At 40.0% G+C, this 22,656-nt stretch overlaps 1 protein-coding gene across 8 annotated transcripts in view; it reads left to right on the top strand.

Moving 5' to 3' along the window:
- Positions 1 to 22,656, top strand: part of MCTP1 (multiple C2 and transmembrane domain containing 1) — a 274,785-nt gene that overhangs the window by 28,123 nt on the left and 224,006 nt on the right. Inside the window, exon 1 of one of the 8 annotated variants that reach the window (XM_068667726.1) lies at positions 6,202 to 6,477. The exons of the other annotated variants lie outside the window; for them this stretch is intronic. Within the exon in view, the coding sequence (XP_068523827.1) occupies positions 6,202 to 6,477 (276 nt within the window). Of the gene's footprint in view, positions 1 to 6,201; positions 6,478 to 22,656 lie in introns of those variants that run through there. 8 annotated transcript variants of the gene reach the window in all.

Raw genomic sequence — 22,656 nt, 5'->3', positions numbered from 1 at the left:
GCTGTTTGTTCTGTAAAATATGTGTTTTTGCCAGTGGTTTCAAGCAATGCTACCTGACCTGTAAATTCAGAGGTATTTTCACTTCAGGTTCACTAGTTATAAGTCTGGAGGGGATGTTTTTTTCCTTTTACTTTGCAGGGTGTGTTTGTGTGTGTATATATATATATGTATATATACATATATATATATATATATATATATATATATATGTAGTGTGTATATACCTTTCCTGTGTTTGCAGAGTAATGAAAATCACCATGGGACTGGCTGTAGTTGGTTGCTTTCTATAAATGCTGCTGCACTATTTCCAGCACTGTAAAATAATTGCTATGCTTTACAACGTGACAGTTGACTGTGGCTGCCGTACTCTCCGCATTGGTACATGGAGATCATGGAGGCTGTCAGTATTGTGTCCATGAGCATGCCTCATCTGCAGCCCAGCTATTTTTGTCATGGGTGGTGTGGGTCCGAGGGGCCAACTCTTGCTTCAGTCTGTCCATCCATGGAAAAGCCAGGAAGGTGTCTTGGTTAATTCCTACACTACTCTTTAGACATGGTAAGGTGGGAACTGGCCACAATACCTGTTCTGTCTTAATCCAGATAGTGAATCTCTGAATCAGCAGAACAGGGTATCGGGCAGTTTGGTTCTGCTGGGAGTTGGAGGTGCAGGCATGGGTTGGGCAGCGTGGCTCATCCAGGTGAGTCCAGAGGTGGCCATTACGGGGTGAAAACATTCATTTACTGTGATGCTGTTCAGTGCAAGCTCATGTTTGGGATGGGAAAAAAAGTCCTGCCTCCAAAAGGACCCTCTGAATGCTTGCGGGCATGGCTGTACGGCTGCTTATTCTGCAGTGGCAGTCGTGCTGCCGAACTGATTGCTGTGAGCTCTCCTATTGCTAGCTGTGCTCTGCGTGTCCCAGGAAAGGTATAGGAGCAGAGCTCCTGCATTACTTCAGTCTTAGCCTGCCACATCCATGTCTCCAGATAAATGAGACCTGTGGGGGACTGGGCTGCCTCTCTGCAGGTGCAGCCAGGGCTCGGCTGAGTGCCGGGACAGTACGTGTCCTGTAGGGACAAAAGGGGAGAAATTTCTGAGGTACAAAATCTAGGGCACCCTCTGGGAATGGCACGTCACAGGACCTGTCTTGTCACAAGTGTGGGACTGCCTTGGAGGGGGAACAGGACACAATAAATGGGGCAGCCTGAGAACTGCAGAGCGCTGCTTTTTTGCTGAGGTGGAAAAAAGCAGCGTTCACACCAATGCTATAGCAGGGCATTTGACATCGTCTTTTAGCTTGCTCACTAGTTTCAGGTTCGAGCTGTAGTTCCTCACTTTCCTCCAGGCTTCCCAAGCACATGGCACGTTTCTGGGTGTCAGCAGGGAGCAGTGGGGTGAAAGCTCCCCCTTCCCCTCCGAGCTGCAGCTCCTTGCTGGGGTGGAAGTCTCAGGGCTGGCAGAGCACCCGATGCTCACACACCACCACTGCTGCTCCTGACATGGCCTGGACCCTTGCGGTGTTTAGCAGGGGCAGATTGCAGCTGGTGCTTTGCAGCGGTGAGGGCACCCCATGGTACAAAATGCATGGCAGAGCCCATGCTGAAAGTGCTGGCGCTTGCTCACCTCAGTTAGCACACTTCTCTAGTGCAAAGCCATTGCAAATAACCAGCTCGATTCCAATGCCAAGCAGGTGTTAGCAGCGCTAGCCTTGCTTGCCCTGGGAAGAAGACGGATGTGGTTATCAGTCGTGGGAGAAAGTATCCAGCGGGTGACTTGCCAGGGCCAAGCGACCAGGAATTGAAGACAAGAAGTCTGCTTCGCCGAGGAGTTGTAGCGACCCGTCCTTTTCCTGATAACTGCATACATCTGTGTGCACTTGTTTACCTTTGATTTTCCTCTCAGATTGCGCCCAGCTGAACAGATGTCACCCATGCTTTGCTGTTTATTCCCCTTGCCTGTCCGGATGGGAACATTGCCGAGAGCAAGCTTAGTTAAAAAAAACAAACCAGCAAAATCCTTGAGAACCCTTCTGGCTTTGACAGACTGCAGTTTGAACATATCCCACCTGTTTGTAGTAGCCATAGCATGCCAAACCTGTACAGTCTGGATTTTCAGGTAACTCAGGCATTTCTGGCTGTACATGAGTTTTTTGTTCATTTCATTACAATTGCAAAGTTACTGGAATGGTGTTTATGAGTATGTACTATTAACCGAGGCAGGAGACAAAAGTGATTGTGATTTACTTTGTTTTTTAAAGTACTTTTTAACAAAGCAGCTGGTGCCGTTAAGGAAAGTTAGACATAGGTCTGCATGGTGCAAACCAGAAAAAAGCAACACCCTCAACCACAAAACCAGAAAATGCACTGCAAGCGTGTGAGTGAACCACCATGAGGAAGCTGAAGATACTGCTTATGAAATCCAGCTAGAAAGATACCCACAGAGCAAGGAGGAGAAGTTCTCTCCTGCCCACCTTCCTATCGACTGAAGGTGGGAGCACTGCCAGAGCTGTCACCACTGTCTCCAGGCTTCTGTCACCTGTCTGTGCCCTGAGGGACAAGCAAAGGTGTGGATGGCAATGACAAAGTGCCAATGAGTGCCTTTTCTTGAAAGGATGAACCACTTTTTGGAGGCCAGACTGTGGGGTTCAGCAGCTCCCTTTGGTCATCCCTTGGTTCTTCTTGCCAAAGGACTTGGGCTCCCGTGCAAGGTTTAGCCTCGTCAGAGGGGCGCGCAGAGCAGGAATCCTACAGCAACACATGGTGACCTTTGCAAAGCAAGCCAATATTTATTAGTCAACCTGGCTGCAGCACGTTCCGTTTTGGAGCCAGACATTAAAGAAGAAGCTTTGTCTGAGCTGGCAGCATTACCAGCGTTACTTGGTGGGCACGGCCAGCATCTCGTCTGCCTCGGTTTATGTGGAGCAGCTGAATCCTCAGCAGCCAGGGACGTGTCTCATGAACTCTTTTCACATGACCTTCCTTTACGTAGGTGACAAGTGATGACCGGGCAGCCCTGTGTTAAATGATTAATGCAGAAGACTATCCAGCTCATGCCAGCCTGGACCTGCTCTAGTGGGTGCTGTCCATAGCTGCCCCAGGGGAATAATTTTAACCCTTCTGTCACACAGCACATCAGTGTGTGGGCAAACTGAGTCAGATACACACTTCATAAACGTAATTCTGAAATTTCCACATTCAGCCTGGTTGTGTGTCAGCGTTTACCTACTGTTGAGCTCCATCTGGACAGTGAAGACTCTGCAGCTACTATTAATGACACTTATTTTCTTTTAGTATGGAAACTTGTAGTTAGCACGATTTAGCTAAATATCTAGTTGATGATCTCAGTAGCATCAAGACATGAGATTGGCTGATTGTGTGAACTGACTTTGGAAGTGATTTGGCATTGTACTCCCAGGAAAGCAAGAGATGTTCCTCATTTAGCAAGAATGTATTTTATTTTTTCCCCTTGTCCCCAGAAGGGGGGATTGTATTTGTATTCTGGTGGATTTGGTGGTGGTTGCCCAGAGTGGGCTGTTTGCTTGGATACTGCACCTCAGAAAAAGGGTTGCTGGACTGTTTTTGGCTATAGGGAACTCGTGAGGTCAAGGAGCAGACCAAAGCGATGCTCCTGTAGCTGTCTCTTGTCTGAGCTTCACATAAGGGTGAAACATTCTGCAGCAAAATTCTGGTTTGTATTATTATTATTATTATTATTATTATTATTATTATTATTATTATTAATATTATTATTATTATTATTATTTATAAATATTAAATATTAATATTATTTATTAATTTAATAATAATAATAATAATAATAATAATAATAATAATAATAATAATAATAATAATAATAATAATAATAATAATAATAAATTTTTCTCTGCCACAATTGGATTAAAATCTCGTGTTTTGCTCTGGCAGTGCTGAGCACTGGCTGGTGTGGAACAGTTGCTCTCAGTTCCTCTCCTGGACAGACGAGGTCAGACACTGTGGCATTGAGGGGAATTGCCTTTGATTCGCAGGAAGGCAGTGCAGGGAGGAGAGCTTCTCCTGGCTGTCCTTAAGAGTTTGAAGGAGAAAGCTAAAAATAAGATAAATTCGTAACAAAAAGGGAAAAATGAAAGAATTTCATAGCTTCACTTTAATTTCCACTGTGGTTGAGTAAGAAGCAGAAACCCACAGAACTGATGCCACCGATGAGTGAGACAGCTAATTTGACGCTGCGGGTTTATTTTATGTTGTAGGACACCTAAATAAAGACATGAGATTGACTTCCCATGTACCACAATCTATTCAAGATCTAGGTGCAAGAAATAAATGAAGGAGTTTATAGAGAAGTAAGACAATGGTTGCTTTTTATTGAAGTGTCAACAGGAAGAATATATATATATATTTTAAATCAAATAGTGCCCTGTAGTACTGAAAAATAGATAAAATCAAAGACCAGAAAGTTCTGTCATACCCCCAGTGTTATGAATTATTAAATTTCTGGAGGAAATAGAGGGAAAAAAAAAAAAAGGAGAAGAGGTGTACTTTAAAATAAATTCCTACAAATAAGTGTGTGGTATGCTGATTGTCTTGTGAGCCCAAGAGGAAAAAATGATTTTAAACATCAGAGAGAGTAGGGTGGTGTTTTTTCTTTTCTTTCCCCAAGCATCTTCTTAAATGCTAGGAAGCAAAGTTATTACCACTTGATGTTGCTGAATTATTTAGATCTGCAAATACAAGGAAAAACACCTATTCTTAGATTTTAAGTTGTTTGGCTATTATGAAATACAAAATAATAATTAAAAATTAAAACAAAAACAAAACACGGTAGATTGAAATCCACTGAAAGCAAGAAGCCAGATATCACAGAGGCAGGAAAAAGTGTGTGCCCTAAAGTTCAGTGCGTTATTTTAAATATGATAACAATTCTGAGTGTACTCTCCCTCCATGACTTAAATTCATAAAAGCTGATACTGACAACGTTAAACCTGTTGGAAGAACTTAGAGATGTTTTGCATGTGTATGTATATAAAAGTAAAGGATTTCAAACATGACTAGGCTTTTTGAACAAAATGTAAATTATTTTAGAATGTTGATATGCAAAATAATCTTTTCTTACTACTGATTTACTACATTTTTTTGAGCTCTAGAACAAATGGAAGGTAAATTTTTTTGGGTTCTTCTACTAATGTTTTAAAAACCAAACAAACTAAAAACCCTCCACCTCCTCCACCAACCAAACCCACCACAACTAACAACAAAAAGCAGATATTCCAGCTGTCCCCTCATACTTATGCTTTTAAAAGGCATTTGGGACCCTGAAGTCTGGGACGTGAAGCTGACCAACAAAACCAGCTGCTCTTAAACTGGGGGTACCTGTCAGATTTCCAGTACTGCTTCCCTTTGCCTAAATTTCTATCAGCCCAGATCTACGTGAGTTGAGTCACTGTCTGTGAACACTTCCAAATGAATGCCACTTAGGTCTGTGATCCTTGTGTTTTTGAAGATTTAATAAATATATAGATATATAAAATATAATATTTTTAAAATGCCCCCTGTGCAGCTCATTCAGAAGGCGGGACAAGAGGTCCCAGCTCAGCAGATTTGACATCAGAGCATACCCAAAAGTGCTTTACTGATCTGTCCTGTAGAGCTCAGTGTCCCCCCTTTAATGACGAGGTGGTGGCCAGTAACCCTTCACCTGGTGGTGGCCGTGTGTATGCCTGTGCCGACAGAGCACTTAGCAAGGTGGAATTCTGGATCAGAAAATCAGAATTGTATTTGCCAAGGTTTCTTAGCTGTCTGCATCTTTGCATTTGGGTGAGCTGTTCTGGAAATAGACACTGCTTCAGCCCAGCTCTGCAGGTCAAATTTTGCTTTTTTGTCATCTGGGAGAAGTAGAAATACAAACTGATTACCATGTATATGCTTGTTTATAAAGAGCTTTTTCAGGGGTGTTGTTCCCAGGCTGTATTTTTTTTTTCTTATTATGTTTTATGTAAAGTATGTTTCAGATACTGTAAAAAAATAATAATAATAAAAAAAATTGCAGGGAGCTTCTCACTGACTGTGAGACTGGGCTGCACCGTGTCCAAGCTCTGTCTCCGCACTGGGCGTCTTGGCTTGCTGGCCAAGTTGAGCTTATTTGAAGGTCACAGCTGCTGTTGATCAGCCAGAACTTAACAACAAGTCAGATCTCTACTCAGACCGCAAATGGCAGAGCTCGTTCATGCTTTGGTCTCCAGAAAAACACTGCCTGAGCAGTGCTGTGTGTGTGTTTGTAAATTCCGATTCTGCAGGCTTCGGCTAATCTCCTTGTTTTGTGCAGCCTGCACAATAAAAAGCCTTCTCCCGGCTGCAGGTCCAACCATGGAGGGAAAAAGCTGCTTGCACACACCTTGTAAGAAGGTGTACGGACACATGCATGGGTCCAGAGGTGTCTGCGGGGTTCTGCAGAAACATACGATGAAAGGCGCCTTGCTGAGAGCAGTAAGTGGTTGGAGTGGGTAAGCCAAAGGTAGCTCGATGTGCTTCAGGTCAGAGCCTGTGCGAGTGCCCTGCCTGCCTGGCACTGCATCGCTGCTCGCACGCTCTGCAAACAGGTTTAATTAGCAATTCCTTCCCTGCGGGCTGCTTTCTTTGTCTTTCGGTCTCTTCTCCTGCGCTCTTCCCATGGGGTGAGGAGTGGTGGTGGTGCCCGTGTAGGTCCCACGAGCACTGTAAGACTCTTCTGGTAACAAAGAGGGGATGCTGAGGGTAGGCAGGGGGCTGATGGGCATGCTGGGGATCCTGGGCACTGTCTCTTCCCCAAAATCACTCGAGCATGTGGTATCTTTCTACTCACTTTTCTGTGATAACCGTATGCCTTACTGATCAGTGTCATAGTGATGAGTGAATTGTTAACCACCGATTTCTCTATCAATTATCACAGCTTCAGCAGTAAGGTCTGGGCTTGGGCTAACTAGCGTGAGTATTTCTGCTTGTTCTCTTGGCAGCTCATCCAGCTGAAGCTAAATTCAGCTCCCTCCTTGAGCTACCTGCTTTAATGCTAATGTGTGTTAAATCTCGGCCAGCTGCAGCCATGGAAAGGCAAAGCACACCTGCAGTGGAGCTCAAGCCAAGATTAGGAGACCTGATGCTGCTTTTGGAAAACTGTATTTTCTTGTTTAAATAATACTAAACACTGAACTTTGCAGTTATCTAAAATGCAGCGCACTAAAAATTTACTACGCCAGGTGCCTGTAGTGGAATAGTCTCACAATTACTTAAAGAAGGTAATTCCTCCACAGCAGAAGTTTAATTTCAGATTTTGACCTCAGGCTACTCGTAAACATAAATGACTCCAGCACATACGTAATTTTGAGCATATAAGGTGAGAGCTACACAAATGTGTATTCTGGTGCCAAACAATAGCAGGGCCTCGTTTCTCCACTCCCAGAAGTACTTTTGATCCTACAGATCCAAAACACAGCAGGTGTATTCTGAATCTCTGTTAAATACATAATTAATAAAGATAGTGAATTTCATTGAATTTCCATAGTTGATGTATAGTCATTCTCTGAAGGCAAATATTTTTATGCCTGTGCTGCTTCAGGGAAATTTTGATTCTGCATTTTTAGCATTAATTTATAAGTAGTTTACATTAAACATAAACTCCATTTTGTATCTTTCAACAAATATGAATTGCTTTTCAGAAAGTGTGTGTGTTCAAATGTACAGCTTGTATTTCACATGTGTAATGACTTAGACTTTTTCAGACTTTTGGGAAAGAGGGTACTTCCGTTTATTTCAAGAGTAATGCAGCGGGATAAAAGCCTTTAAAACAATTCTTCAACAGAAGTTATTTACAAGACAAATTCTCCTAAAGAAACAGTAATACTCAGTTTTGGGAAGGAAGATAATCCGTCTATAATTTCTTATGTTGCAAGAATACCACAAAAATGTATATACTCGTCTTTGTGTTACTAATTTCTAAATAATCTGTCATATCATGGAATTAGTTTCTGAAAGCAGATCTGTTCCAGATGCTGCCTGTTCATTTATGTTTATATTCTTTTTCTTGTAGCATGCCAAAGATACAGTCAGGACGATATTTGACTTTTTAAGTGTATTCTTCATCTGAGTTGACTGATTATATGATGCATTAGTTATCGCATAATTACACATACTTTACAATTTCAAAAATTCTGTCAGACAGTTGGAAACAACTAGAGCAAATGTTTGGCCAACTTCTAAGAATAAAGAACAAAATCTATGTGTTAGAAATGTAATACTTTGCTAGCAGTGATCCTACAGTTTCTATATCTCTTATACTTAATTTTAGAGAGTTTTTTTCACAAGTTACAGGTTACAAATATTCTGTATGAAGCACCACTCAGTCTCCCTTGCCAGATGTTTTGGTGATTAGTGACAATGGGTGACTACAGTACCCTGTTGCTTATAGGGAGAGGCTCTATTTCTATTATGGTTTATATGGGCTTGTTCATTAGGAATTGTTAAAATCTCTGCTGCTGTGAAATCGGCTGTAATGTATTCACCAGTGGATTTATGAGTACATCCATTCCATGCAAACTTAGAAGCTAGGCAAATTCTTTGAGAGGTTTCTGGCCTTTCCAGGTGTGCCGCTTTCTTCTTTTTTTTTTTTTTCCCCCTTGAAATCCTTATAGAAATATGCATATGTATTGGTATGTTTGCATGCAGGTGTATGAATAAAGTCATAAAGTCATTTGCATACTTCCCTGTTAAAACAAAATGAACTTGAAGGCTGTCTGCTCTCCAGTTACATGGCAGTGGAAGAGCCTACTCTAAATCCTTTATCCTCTCAGTGATGCCATCCATGTTTTCAGTAGCTATTTTCTGTGCCACGGTCAAACTCTGAATCTGAATTTCTTCTGTGCAATCAGCAATGGAAACCCTTTCTCAGGGAACCGAGGAGGAAGGTGTGCCACGAGCGAAACCACAAGAGCACTGAAATATCCCACCATCCTTCTCCTCCCGTTTTGGTGATGCCTCTGTGCAATGTAGGTAAAAAAGCACTGGCTGTGCTTTGTCCATGTCTTGTGTCTCTTCAGCCGTGGCCATGTGAGGGCATTACCTTAAGGATCCAGGACAGACTTGCAGCAAATGCTTGCTTAACTTATCATTGCCTTATGTTAAGCGAGGGACAGGGAGAAGAGGTCAGCTTGCTGACTCTCAGAAACTGTGTGGATCTGGTAGGGATAAACTATGTCAGGTAGGCAGGTTTTAAATCAGAGCGTGATTTGCCAAAATCAAAACTTGGCAGTTTGAGTTCAGCAAGCAAACTCTGTGTTTATGTCTGGTAAGATACTTGCCAAGTGGGAAAATACTTGTACAGGCAAGATGCAACAGTAGTAGTGATGAATGAATGTTTTTAGCTACCTCTTTACTTTTCTCTTTTGTTGGAAATAAAAAATGTTTTAGAGAGATAGGGGTCTGCTGGAAAGCTTACACACGTGAGGAAGGTGTTACTGTTTCGGTTGTATTTAGTGGCATCATTTATACAATAATTTTGAAAGAAACTATTATGTAAGCTATGCTTCTGCATCCTAATGATCTGTTTAACTAAACCTACTAAAAGTCTCTGAGAGAAAACAGGTATTTAAGAGCAATTACAGAGTAATTCTATATTGCCTGTCACTTGAGAGTATATCACATTAGTAGTGATTATCATCAATTGCTTTTTTGAAAGAGAAAAAAATATTTCCTGTATTATAAATGTAGTTCTTGAAAATATTTTGAACATGGTTTTCAGGTAAACATAAAGACACAAGTCAACAAATAGACTGCTCTTTGTAACCAAGGAAGAAAATATTAATATCACTCCTTAAACTGCAGCTGTAAGTCCTGTGGAACAATATGGGACTGCCACTGGTACTTTAATCTAACCTCTATTCTGTTATTGACATCCTCTGCTTCTAGCAAGTGAAAACATGTTTTGTTGTTGTTGTTGTTTTGTTTTTATTTATTTATTTTAATGGTAGTTACAATGACATTTTATAAGTGAATGGCAGTGCTTTTTACTGGTAATGGTTTCATTTGGAATTGCCATACTGTAGCAGTACTTTAATAAGCAGAAGTAATTAATTCGTACTGTTGTAAAGTTCTGTCTTGTCAAGTGCCAACAGTAAGCAGATGACAGAAGGCATTGCCTAACACACCATTGAAATCTTCAATGAGTGTAAAGTGGTGTACACCTAAAAACCAGTGCCAGCTAGCTGCATGTGCTACCTGTTTTTTTCTATGCAGACAAGTTGTTTGATACCCTGTAGTTGTGGGATTTCAAGTTCTGTGAGTATAAATGCTGACATCTTCTTCTTTGTTCCTTATTTCTTTAAAAAAATGGAAATAATTATAAGAATATCTGAAATAAAGATAGAAAGCTGTCTACAAAGTTGTCCTTGAAGTATTCTGACGAGACTATTAGATAAATTCATATGGTTCATAAGAATGTACAGAAAGGTCTTTTGAACTAGTCAAAAGTACCTGAGGGATGAATAGATGAAAATCACTTGGTCCTTAAAATTTGCAAGCAAATTTCCTTCTACTTTTATGCTTATTCAACAAGAAGATTTTATTTCCCTCTATATTTCTTTGGCTAGGGGAAGTAAGCACTGTTCCACATTTTAGGTTGTTACAAATGCTGTGCTTTGCCTTACATTTGTATAGATGTATGCATATTTGTATATATCTAACTTGCTGAAAATTTTTAGAAACTCATGATGACCAGATTTAGTCAGTAGTGAACATGTACTTGTCTAGGTACCTATTGTGTTTCATTGCTTCAGCCTCTGGTTTGGTTATTTTTTGGTCTGCTATTTTAGTTTTTGGATTAATTTTTTGGTTGGATGATATTTGATGTCTTACTGTAACATCAGTGGTCTTGTGTGGATGGCCCAGTCACTGGCTGCTGTGTTTTCTGAGCAAATGTTGTACGGGTAGCATCCAGTCTCATTGGTAGGCTAAAGAAATTCCAATTTCTATTCTCTCTAATTTTCATTTATGTCTGGTTATTTTCTTTGAGTCCTGACATGCTGCTCTATACCTTGGTACAAATTTCACAACACTCAGTCCTCCATTCATGCTGAGATAATCAGGGTTTATTGAATATTTTTCAGAAGACTGTGACTGGAGATGAGGTAATTTCTGGATTAATTCCAGAAACTCTTCCAGGGTTTGACAACTGCAGCTTTTTACAAGATGTTGTAAAAATGGAGGTGCATGTTTATCTAGGTTTGAGCCTACCTTTTCTTGTTGGAGATTAAGATTTGTCAGCCATTCAATCTTATTGCTTCTAAGGTATTTTTCTTCTCCTTTATGTTCTATGTGCAGGAGGAGCCATTCTATTATTATTACTATTTTTTAGTAAGCATGTGCAAGAAATACAAATGCAAACCTGTGTATATGACTCCCATGCACATTTCACACTGAGCACACGCTACCACTTTGGGTAGTTGCAGGCCACTGCCCAAGTCTGGCTCACCTTTGCTTGTGTGGAGGGAGCTGTAAATTGAATTATTCATAATCAACAGCTTTAGTGGTGAGGTCTAGATAAGTGTTAGCTGTAGTCATTTGATGAATTATGAAAAATGCTAATTAGGGCAACTGTGTGCAAAGAACCACAGTAGACTTTATTTGAACGTGTCAAAATGTGTGTACAACATGTAACATTGGAGTTCATAATTTGGTATTGATGGCCTGTAACATTTTCTACTGTGACTGTAAGAATATTTTCTCATTAGAGATCATAACTAATATGAGGTTTGTAAGGTAATGTAGCTTGTTATAATTTCATTTTTGCCTGGGAGCAGAAGCTGGCCTAAATTATGTATGTTCAAGTGGCTGCTGAAACACAAAAATATAAATTGTTAAAGAGAAATCTATACGAGAATTAATGCCGGCAATGGCCAAATGTTGACACACAGTTCTCTTGGCATGTATTGTTATTCAAATGAGAATGAAAGAAACTTAGTGGCTTCCTATTACAAGTCTGGTATATTCAAGTACAGTAGATGCCAACCCAAGTCTGCAGCTGGTGCTTCTGTTGGCAGAGGTCTAGTAGTATAGTTCAAGCATTTCAGGAAAGGAAGGGGTCTTTCATGCTTATGCTGGGGACAACTCTCAAAAATGCTGTTGAAGTGTGTAATCTTGTAGTTCAAGGTTCAATCCCCTCCTTTTATATCTGCTGCATAAGGACGTACTTTGCAGATCTGTCTGCCACATGCCCGCATGCGGCGTACCGAAGCAGCTCCAGACCAGCTTCACGAAGCGCTGCAGTCAGGAGGAGGTCTGGGGTGACAGGTTTGGGGCCAGGAGAGGTGGGCAGCAGAGCCATGATACCTTGCTTTGGGGCTGGTGATCCTGTCCCAGAGTGGGAGATTTAAGGCATAAGTCTAGCCTTTGTCTTCTGTGCCTGTGACAGCATTAGAGGAAGCTGATCTAATAGTGCACAATTATGTCTAAAGATTTTTTGCTGCACAGTATCATTAAAACTCGTGTTAAAAATAGTCATGCACAAAAAAATAGTCATTTTCTAGCATCAGTGAACAGAAATATTTCAACAGAAGGTATTTAGGGCATCCCATTGAAGGCTTTTCAACACTTTACTTAGTGATTTAGAAATAAATTCTCTGTTAATGAAATTGGCAGACAACAGATTGTGGAAAGACGTAGATGAGTTTGAGTGACTTCACACAGTAGCCTCAAAAAAAAAAAAAAACAAAAAACAACAAACAACAACAAATATCACTTCCCAAGCACAGTCAAAACTGGTACTTGTCTATACCCTGAGGAGTGAGGAGTGCAGATCTCACCTCTACAAAAGTGGTATAGAAACCCGGAAAGGAGAAATTATAAGAGGGATCTAGAGCAAGCAATTCAGGCAGAGCACCTAGTGTAACATCACAGCAAAATGAGCTGACGTGGCCTTGAGATTTATAAAACTGAAAATCATGACTGCACGGAGAGTTGGTTTTAATTCTGAGTGAGGTACAGCTGAGAAGGACATCAGAACATTGCATGCTGCATCTGCGTTTTTAGGAACATGTTGAAAATTAGAGCCTTTGGGTTGTCAGAAAAATGATTTGCAGGCTGAGGAAAATGTCAAACAGAGAAAACCTTAAAGTTCAATATGCTTAGCTTACCTAAAAGAAGGTGGAGAATGATTTTAATCCAGGAGTATCTCAGCAGAGCAAAGACGATCTCTTCAGTGGATTTTTTCCTGTAGGACTGCTCGTGGTGCGAGCAGGGGAAGGGAAGTCAGTGAGCAGGTGAGAGCCTGCTTCTGGAGCGTTACATAAAACTAGGCATGTCAATCAAGTGGTAAAGAAAGATCTCTGCTTTTGGTTCTGGTTATGTAAGGCCTGAGAAGCGTGGTTCTAACTAAACAGGGTGATTAGCTTTGAGAACGACTTGCCTAGGTGCACAGCAGGCTTGCCATCTCTTTGCATCTGGAAGATGTTTGTCTGAAGAGCCTGATGGGCAGGGTGGCAGGCCAGAGTGCTTCAGAGTGATCACAACAGTCAGCATGGATCATTCCGCAGTCCTGCCAAGAACACGCTCCGAAATCTGGGGGGTAAGTGAAAACTTGTGGAGACCTGAAAATATCTGAAATATTTTTTTGTTTGTTTGTTTGTTTTTTCCCCTGATGTTTTTTATTTTCTAATGGTTACGCCATGGAGCTTAGAGAATCAGACCACACTCGCTTGGTCTTTTTTCATGAGGTGTATATTATAGTGTATGTATTCCTCTCCAGAAAGCACACAGTATCACTAAGCAAGTGTTAGTGGTCTTTTGAAAAGGCATTCCATCTTTCCTGGCATTTCTGAAAAGAATGTACATGTAGCAGTAATAGGCTCGCACGACACTTTTCGTTGATGCCAGTGTGGCACTTCTGACTGATCTTCCTTGAATGAGCAGGCAGCATTTAATCATATAATTTGTATACCCAAGTCAGAAGTACTTTAAAGCAAAAGAATTCTTTCTGTACGGTAGACAGAATAGTTATTTAGAGCGATGGTTAAGTCATTCTGCATTTACAAGTATAAGAACTTGAATTATGAAATACATCAGTCTTTTTTTTTTTTTTTAATTTATTCGTGTGTGGTTTTTTTTGACGTTGAGGTATTGTACCTGTGTTCAAAACCTCACAGAACTGAGCTATAAGACAATGAATTTCATGTTCTTGTAAATGGATTTGTTTACAATTTGTGTTCATAAATCCCTGTAACAAAGGCATGCTGAACTTCAGGGAAAACGCACCTTCAGTAAGCACCTAATTACAGCTGCGGTTGTAGGAGAAGCATTCTTATCTTAACAAAACAAAGGAGTGCGGGAAAGAGTAAAGTGAATGTGTAACGCTGCAATGACACTATTGCTTGTTACAGAAGGTGAAATCAATTGGCATAGAGAATGCCTGAGGGTGGTATAGTTTGTAGGACAGAAATGCTGAAATGCCAGACTAGGAGGTACCACATGAATGCAGTCCTTTGTATATGGCTTATAACCATGTTCTCTAACTACATTTAGGAGCTAAGAAGCTACCTGGAAAATGAGGAATGTTTTAGTGTTTAAGAGGACGTGCAGAGCGGTTTGGCCAGAAAAACATTCAAGTAAATTTACGTACTTTTCTGACCACAAGTGGGAGAGTGTTCTCCTGTGTCTTCAAGCACAGAAGCATGGGCTCTGAAAACTGGCCATAACTCTGTTTTTACATTCAGAAACACACTCAGTATGCAAGTAATTTTTAAATTTACAAAAATGGGGGTTTGTCGTTAGTCAGCATCTTACTGCCTGTTGGTGTGTATAGGTAGCAGAGTTGAAGGAGAATGATCTGAGCCTTGTTGATGTGTGACAGAATGCGGTGTTCTACAAATACTGCTTCTTAAGAAGCATTTCAATCTGTGAGTTACTGAATAATTTTATAAATATTAGTTTAATTTTGCCTTTCATCCTGCATGGTTTACAAAGAAGAGGCAACAAGTTTGATAGTTATTTCAGAATAATAACTCAGTTCAAATAACTCTGTTATTTCAAAGCCTTGTTTTGTTGCTGAAGTCCTAACAGATGTGAGCAAACACAGAGCAACATCCTGCAGAATTAGTGGGTTTGTTTGCTTGTTTTATAAAACTAAACAGTTAATAACAGGAACAGGTAAAACCAAAATAAAGATATGCCAGAAAGCTCCATCCTCAGGTGTGACCTATGGTCTTTTGTTCTATTTATGGTGTCCAATTTAGGCCTGATATTTTTGCCAGCACTGGGATTTTTCCTGGCTTGTACAAGGCATGTTTTTGAAGATGTTTGGGAATTCGTCATAGAAAAATAAGCCAACTACAGACAATTAGTGCTTTTGAAATGATCTCTTAACTGAGTAGTTCCCTTCTGTGTGTCCCTGCCTGTGAATAGAAGCTACAGGACTTTGGAGACATCCATTGTCTTTTCAGGAGTGGCTTCATCTGGTAGTAGATCCCTTTGTAAGGAATTCTAACAGGAGCCATTTCAGAACATGTTCCTGCAGTGGCCATTGTCTGTTCTCTTCCAGTGTCTAGCACCTGTAAAAATATAATTTGCGAGTTTTGTACAGTTCCTTTGTTAGCCCTAATATTAGAGGATCTCACTGGGATTGCCACAACTGCTTTTGCCAGGTATGGCAACCTGAACAGTTTTCCACAAATTTCAGTCCACAGATATTTTTGTAGTTAATCAAAACTTAAAGCAGTCTGTCATACATTTCCTTTCTGCTCGTTAAGAAAATGGAGCTGTGGTACAATACCTTTTAACTCTCAGTTTATGCCACAGCAGTTGCATACATGCTGTAATTATAATTGAAACTGTAATTGCCTAAATTTTTCTTGAAGCACTCTAATTCCAAAACCAGTCTGTTTTTTTGTCCTTCCTTCTGAAATGTAAGCAGACTTAAGAGACTTCCCATTGTTTGGCCTGGTGTATACTTATTGTAAGTTAAACAATATAACAAATTCTAAGCATCTGTTTTGATATGTTTCACATTTTCTGTGCAGTAGCTATTCTGCTTTTTGACTTGCATTTAATTAATTTTAAGCCTCTAGAGCAAAGGATTGAAAATAACAATCCCAGCCCCTTCCCTGTGTTGCACAACTCATTAAACAGTTACAGTAACTGTTTTTAAATTACTTTTAGTATGTGTGTCAAGCTCACATTAAATCATCTTTAAAATGTGTGTGTGTGTGTAATTAATTTTGTCTTATTTATAAATAAAAGCATCATGTATTCAAAATGAGTGGTATATTAAAAAAAAAAAACAAAACAACAAAGCAGAGGTAATGCACCCCTGTACATTTAAAGGGTATTTAACAATTCACATTCTCTTGGGAATAAGGTTTAACCAAATAATTGATAAAGACTCCCCAGACTCATACAACGGACTGCTGTTCCTCTCTAGTCAGTTCCTTTCAGAGACAGTGCAGACTAGTTTCTAAGAGCAAGTATGTTTGTTTTTAATATTATATACTTGAAAGCAGAGACTTGGAAAGGTTTATAAATGAATACCCTGATGTAATTCAGTCCTCAAGGAAGAAAAAGTCCCGAAGGGAACTGGACTGGGGACAGTCTTATTCCCTCTGTATAGAAATGTATACAACTAAGCTTAAATGGTTTCAAAGCTCAGCTCTGCTGAGTGCTGGCTGACACATTTCATTTAGTATATGTTGGTGTTTTCCTTCTAATTGATTCAGTTCTTACTCAGAACTTTTGGATCAGCTGTTTGCCAGGTATAATATATTGATATTTTTTCTTCTTTCTTATGACAAATTCTTAGGTCCTTTTGTGGATTTCTGCATCACTGGAAGCTTTCTAAAAAGTTCATAAATTAACTGTATTCTTGCAGCCCATTATTTACATCACAGGTGTTATGTATACATTTCAGCATAGAACAATATGAATCTACAATTAAATACAAGTAGTTTGGATAACATGTTAAAGAACACGTCTGTGAGGTGTCAGAATGTAAGTGTGAAAATGTGTCTTTGGCTATTGAGCCTTTTTATTCTTTTATAGAATTCCTATTTTTGGCTTAGCTAGTGAGTATCACTTGAGTTGTAGTATTGCAGCTTGCAAGCTAGCCGTCAAGTTACATAGTGCCCTTCACATCCTCCTAGGAAGAGCCTGCCTACGCAGAGGTGACAGCCCATGGCTTCTGCTTTCCCTCTGCAGTGGAGTGCAGAGGAGCAGCAGATGAGAGCTGGCAACAACTTTCTGATGCAGTCTGGGGATGGGTTCAGATGTGCTAAGATGAAGGTGATGGAAGAGCTTAACTCGGACATGACATTGGTTCCCAGATGCCCTGAGTAGTTATTGTGGTCAAACCTCAAAGCACCTTGCTGGAAAACTTCTCATTCGGGAATGATGAAAAATTGATGATTCCTAGGACCACTAATCGGGAGAACCATTGGGAATGTAGGATGAATGTAGGTCTATTAATATGGTGGTCAAAAACACGTGCAATTTCTCTTCACATATTATGCATTAGCATTTAAGGGTTCTCGGTAGATTGAAAAAAGGAGCTGTACTTGTAGCCCTGCTGAATAATTTTATTTACTCTTTCATCTGCTGCTGATCCCACTATTAGAAATATATGTAGAGGGGAACCATACTGCTTTGCTGAATTAAAAAATACATATAGGCCTCTGCTTTTACAGGCATCATGTTTCTGTGCATGCTTGTATTTTGTCTGTAAGTCTTGCAGTCATTTCTATGTACATCTGACAGCAGCGATCTCCTCTGTGTTGCTAGCTCTGTCCTGTTTTCATAGCTTACTTGAGCTTCCTTACATATTGAATCTGTTTTGGATCTAATTCTTGATGGGTCCAAATACAAACAGCTCTCAAGAATTTCCTCTTGTTCCCAGATGTCTTGGCTCTCTGACATACTCTCCAAGCTCACACAGAAACTTTCCATGATGGCTAACCTGCCTCTCTCCTTAGAATGTGCGAAAGAATGGTTTGTACTTATACTGCCATGTGACCTCCCAGCAAACACACATACTAATACAAATATTAAAAGGCGTAATTACAACAAAAGCATTGTATACTGCCTGAGACATGCAGGAATACATTCCTAAAGCTGGGAGTACTCCCAGGATACGTTTTATAAATTCAGTTTTTATGTTTGTAATTTCTTAGTGTTATTTCAGGCTTGTTTTCTGATGTTTCAAAAAAACCACCCCAAAGCAACAAACAAAAAACATACACACTATTTAAGAGATGCAAAAAATGGGGGATACTGAATAGAAGCCTTTGTGAATTTTTTCAAGTACAGAAATCAACCTGATTAAAGGGGTTGCTTCACCTGCCAGTGCCAATGAACTCTTTCAAAGGGAGATCTCCTATTTATCAGCAGCACTTGTGTTTCAGCAGATTACACCTTTCTGCTTGGGGGTAAGAACATAATTAGCTGAAAGGCAGGAGAGCAGCAATTACTGACAGCAGGCCTGCATAAAAGTGATGGGAATAGGAGAAATAGCAGGGCTCGTTACTAATGTTAAAAATATACACAGGCTTCCAGGGATGATTAAAATAAGATGTTGCAGGGCTTAATATGCTAATATTAACATTATTAGAGCTTCAAAGTGGGGATACAGACAATTCTTTGGTGTGTCCGCTGTGTGTCTTTGTCACTAAAGGAGACAAGAAAATGCGTGTTTGAGCATTTTTGTTAGGAAAAACTTCACACAATTTTATCATATTATATTATTTTCTTAGAAAGTATGATTTTTATAGCACTGTGTACTATTGCTCTCTAATGTTTTATTGTAAGAGTTGCTAAATATTTGTGGGAACATGTCCTTAATTTACAGTTATTACAAGAAATGCACTGATTTATTTTTTTAATGTAAATCAAGACTTCCAACTTTTCATTGTTCCTTGACAATATTACTGTTACATCAAAACTGTTGCAAAGTTACAGTAGAGCAAAGTGGTAATTAATTTAGTTTATCTTTCTTATACTAAAGATTGAAATAAGCTAGCAAAGGCCAAAACTTTTCTTACAATTTTATATTTGGAAGGAAGTTTCTGCTTCCATTTCTGTCCTTTGCTGTCTGCTGTAAATGAAGAAAATGTTTGGGGATCTGAGGCTTCTTACTCAAGGGTTTAGGATGAGAATGAAAAGCAGAGTTTTCTCAGAGGAAGAAGCTAATTCAGAAAGAAGGAGAAAAGTATGCATTAGCCTGATTTGTTTCTGCAAATCTATGTAGGGACTGATTGGTCCAAACACATAGATCACGTGTTTCTAATTAGCTTGACTGATTGAGGTGGAGGTTACAGGTTCAGGTTCCTCAAATGCAGTTATTAAGGTCCGAGCCCTGGCTGCTTAGCAAACATCTTTATTGGCAAGGAGGGAGGCAATATTCTCGGCCGCTTCAGGGAGCTGGGTTCCTTGCTTACAGGGTTGCTGGAGCCTTGGATGCCGAATCAGGACAGGCACTGCTGTCCCATACCCCTGGCTCAGGTTTCCAAATTTGTAGGAAGCATTAAGCAATTGCCCTCCTGTGTTAGCATCTAATGTTAGATGTATTCCCGCCTAGTTGTCACTTTATGTCAAGTCTCCTGAGGTGCTTAAATTTCTCCTTCTGTTGTGGAGGTGAGACCCGAACTTGTGCAAGGCTGTGAATTCCCAAGGCTGCTGAGGGAAAAAAATAGGCAAATAGGCATTGAAGTGTTGTTTCAAGATTGACTTTGTTGTTTTTTTTTTAATGACTCCCTCACTGCTGCTTCCCAGCACTCCCCACCCTGTTCCTTCCAGTACTTCTTTCAAGGAGATGTCAGTCTTTGCAAGGATTGAGGCTTCTGCTTGTCTTCCTATGCTTTTCTGCAGTAAGCACAAAAAAGACTTGCAAGAGTTTCTAGGGGGGGACAGAGGGACTTTCTTACTGCAGGGTATATACACTGAGCACAGCTCAGGTCCTAAAATTAGAGGGGGCTTCTCACACTCAGGCTGCTTCTAGTGCAGCTTTGGGAATGAATAAACACGTGGAGCAAGAGAAAGCTGTGAGCTTCTGTGTAGTGGCGCCATGCTGCAGTGTGAGCTGCAGGATGGAGGTGGCTCTCCAGATGCTGTTCCTCTGCATGCCAGGCCCTGGTCCAGCCTGCGTCCCGTGCACCACTGTGTCAAAGTCTGGCTGCCATCATCATCACTGCAGAGTCGTTCCTCGTGCTTCTCGCTTTGTTACTTCGTCACCTCCGAATAATCCCCGCTGAGCAGAGCTGACTGCTGCGTGCGTTGCATCAAGCAGAGCAGTTGGCATCCAGGACTGGAGGCAGCTGTGCTGCTGAGGTGGCATTGCTGAGCTCTGTGTGGCATTCCAGAGCTGAAAGGAAAGAAGCGTGTTTTAGGTTAGTTATCAGCTCTAGTTGCTTCGTAGTTAGATGATGAACTTCCAGAGCAGCCAGTCTAATGTACTGCAGGGATTATATTTTAGTTACAGTACTGTTGCTTTCATGCAAGGTGAAGTACTCTTAAGATTTTAGTTTTACCATAGTGGTTTTCATAGGACACTAAGATTAATTTAGCAAAATAATTTAGCAAAATATTATATTCTTCAGTAAAATATTAACTGGTAGGAATTAAAATATTTTATGGAAGACTTTGACTATGTAGATGCATCCAAAGTTTTCATCTTCAGATACTGTAGACTTTCATTAAGTGAAACCTATTTTTCAAAGGGAAATGAAGATAGAATGAATACTATTGCTCTTCAGAATTTTTGTGTTTTAATGTAGAGAAGTATTTGGAGAAGGTGAGTTAAAGGCGAATTATTTTGTAGGCACACAGGAACTTAGCTCATCAGGAAACTTCTGTTCACTGTAGAATAACTTTCAGCTATGGTGCTTGCAAGATTTTTTTCACTTGACTGGTTACTGACATTATACATTTAGGGAGGGCATCCAGCATAATGTGTCACTGTTATTCCATTGTTCCCAAACAATGATATTGCTCCAGGAAGGAACAGTGGTTGCAGAACTTATTCACTCAGCTGCAGAAATAACATTTAAATGAGGAGGAAGCTCTAATTCTGGTGGACCTATCAGAGGTGGGTTAAAGACCTGTTAAGAGGAAAGCTGACAGTGTGGTTAGAAATACAGAACAGTTTCTTCAGAGTTTATTTTAAGGGAAGTTAAAAACTGGCTCAACAGATACATTTTAGAGTCATAAAAATCTGCCCCATGTGTTGAAAGCTGCAATATACTTTCCTGCCTGGCATGGTTCTCTCCCTCATCAGGCTAAGGACTTGGTAGTTACTGAATAAATTCCATAAATTCTATTCTAGGTCTAGTCCAATGCATAGGAAGAAAGAAGGAATTATGATAAACTTCTTCTCAGGTGCTGTTTGACATCTTACTAAACACAGAAGCCGCAAAATTATCGCATTCCCTGAAAGAGAATCTTAGAAATCAATGAGAAATAAGAGGAGCTGAGATGTGCTAAACCAAAAATGTTTGTTCAGTGTATGAAAAGGACAATGAGCTGTGTTTCTGGAGAGCATGCTCTTTGATGGTATTGGTGATTTACAATGTCTGTCTTCTGGCTGAGCAGCCTGTTCGTCTAGCTGGTAGTTTGTTCTACCTGTGAAAGTTTGAGGCTTTTACTGGCAAGTTTCTATTCTACTCCTTTTTTTTTTTTTTTTTTTCTGCTAACAAATACATAGTGAATCATTACTCCGCTCAGGGAGAGGAGGGAGACAATCCCAAATCTCTAAAAACAAACAAAATGTCAATGCAGCTCTGTCCATGCTTATGGTTAGGCAGCCTCAGCATCCTTCTAGGTCGTGAGGAAAGGCTGGAGGTGACTTTTGCCCCTAAATGGTGCCTATTACGTGAGCATTAGTCTACTGGGAGAACAACCTACCACCTTCTCTTTCCAACCCACACACAGACACCAATGTGCAGAAACACATTCATCCCCAGAAAAAAAATAAAAGCCTTTGCTGTTATGATTATCATTCTTGGTATAACTAAAATATAAAAAAGGGTTGAAAATTCAGACTGCTTTACTAGGGAAGAAGAAGGTTTGCTAGCCAACTTAGGCTCAGTACTTTGTTAGGTATTCTTCAAGTAGTATTATTTGTTATATGCCATTTATTTATTTTTAATTTAAAGAACCAGTATATTGTATTCCTTGGTGCATCAGGAAAAGTATGCTCTTCGAACATTTATCTGTTGTTGTAGCTCAAAACTTTTCTAACCTGTAGCCCCCTCAGAGCCTTGCTACTGAGGAGAGTGGCATGACTGAAGACTCATGATTTTTCCTGGCCCCAGAGATCAGATAAGCCTGATTTATTTCAGGAATTAAATCATTCATAGAAACCAAAGTAATGGAGTAATGGGCACATATGATTTCTGTTAACACAGATGTTGCAGCACTTTCTAAGAGCTATCAAATGTTACTACATAATAATGAGTCTCTGCATGGTTATTGGCATTCTTGCTATCTCACTTCTACTGCCTCATTTAGGTAATGAAGTGTTCGGTGCAGTAGTTGGAATGCAATACTGTGTAAGCATCAAGTATTAGTTTTAAAGATGAAAACCTAATTTGTGGTCATAAATGTTTTACATATTTCAATTTGAGTAAGTCACAGTTATTTATTCTTGAAGTACATAATATGTGAACGCAT

Source organism: Anas acuta, chromosome Z (assembly GCF_963932015.1).
Source record: "Anas acuta chromosome Z, bAnaAcu1.1, whole genome shotgun sequence".
In the NCBI taxonomy this organism is placed as follows: Eukaryota; Metazoa; Chordata; class Aves; order Anseriformes; family Anatidae; genus Anas; species Anas acuta.
The sequence above is the reverse complement of the archived record's forward strand: the minus strand, read 5'-3'. Positions and strand labels throughout refer to the sequence as shown.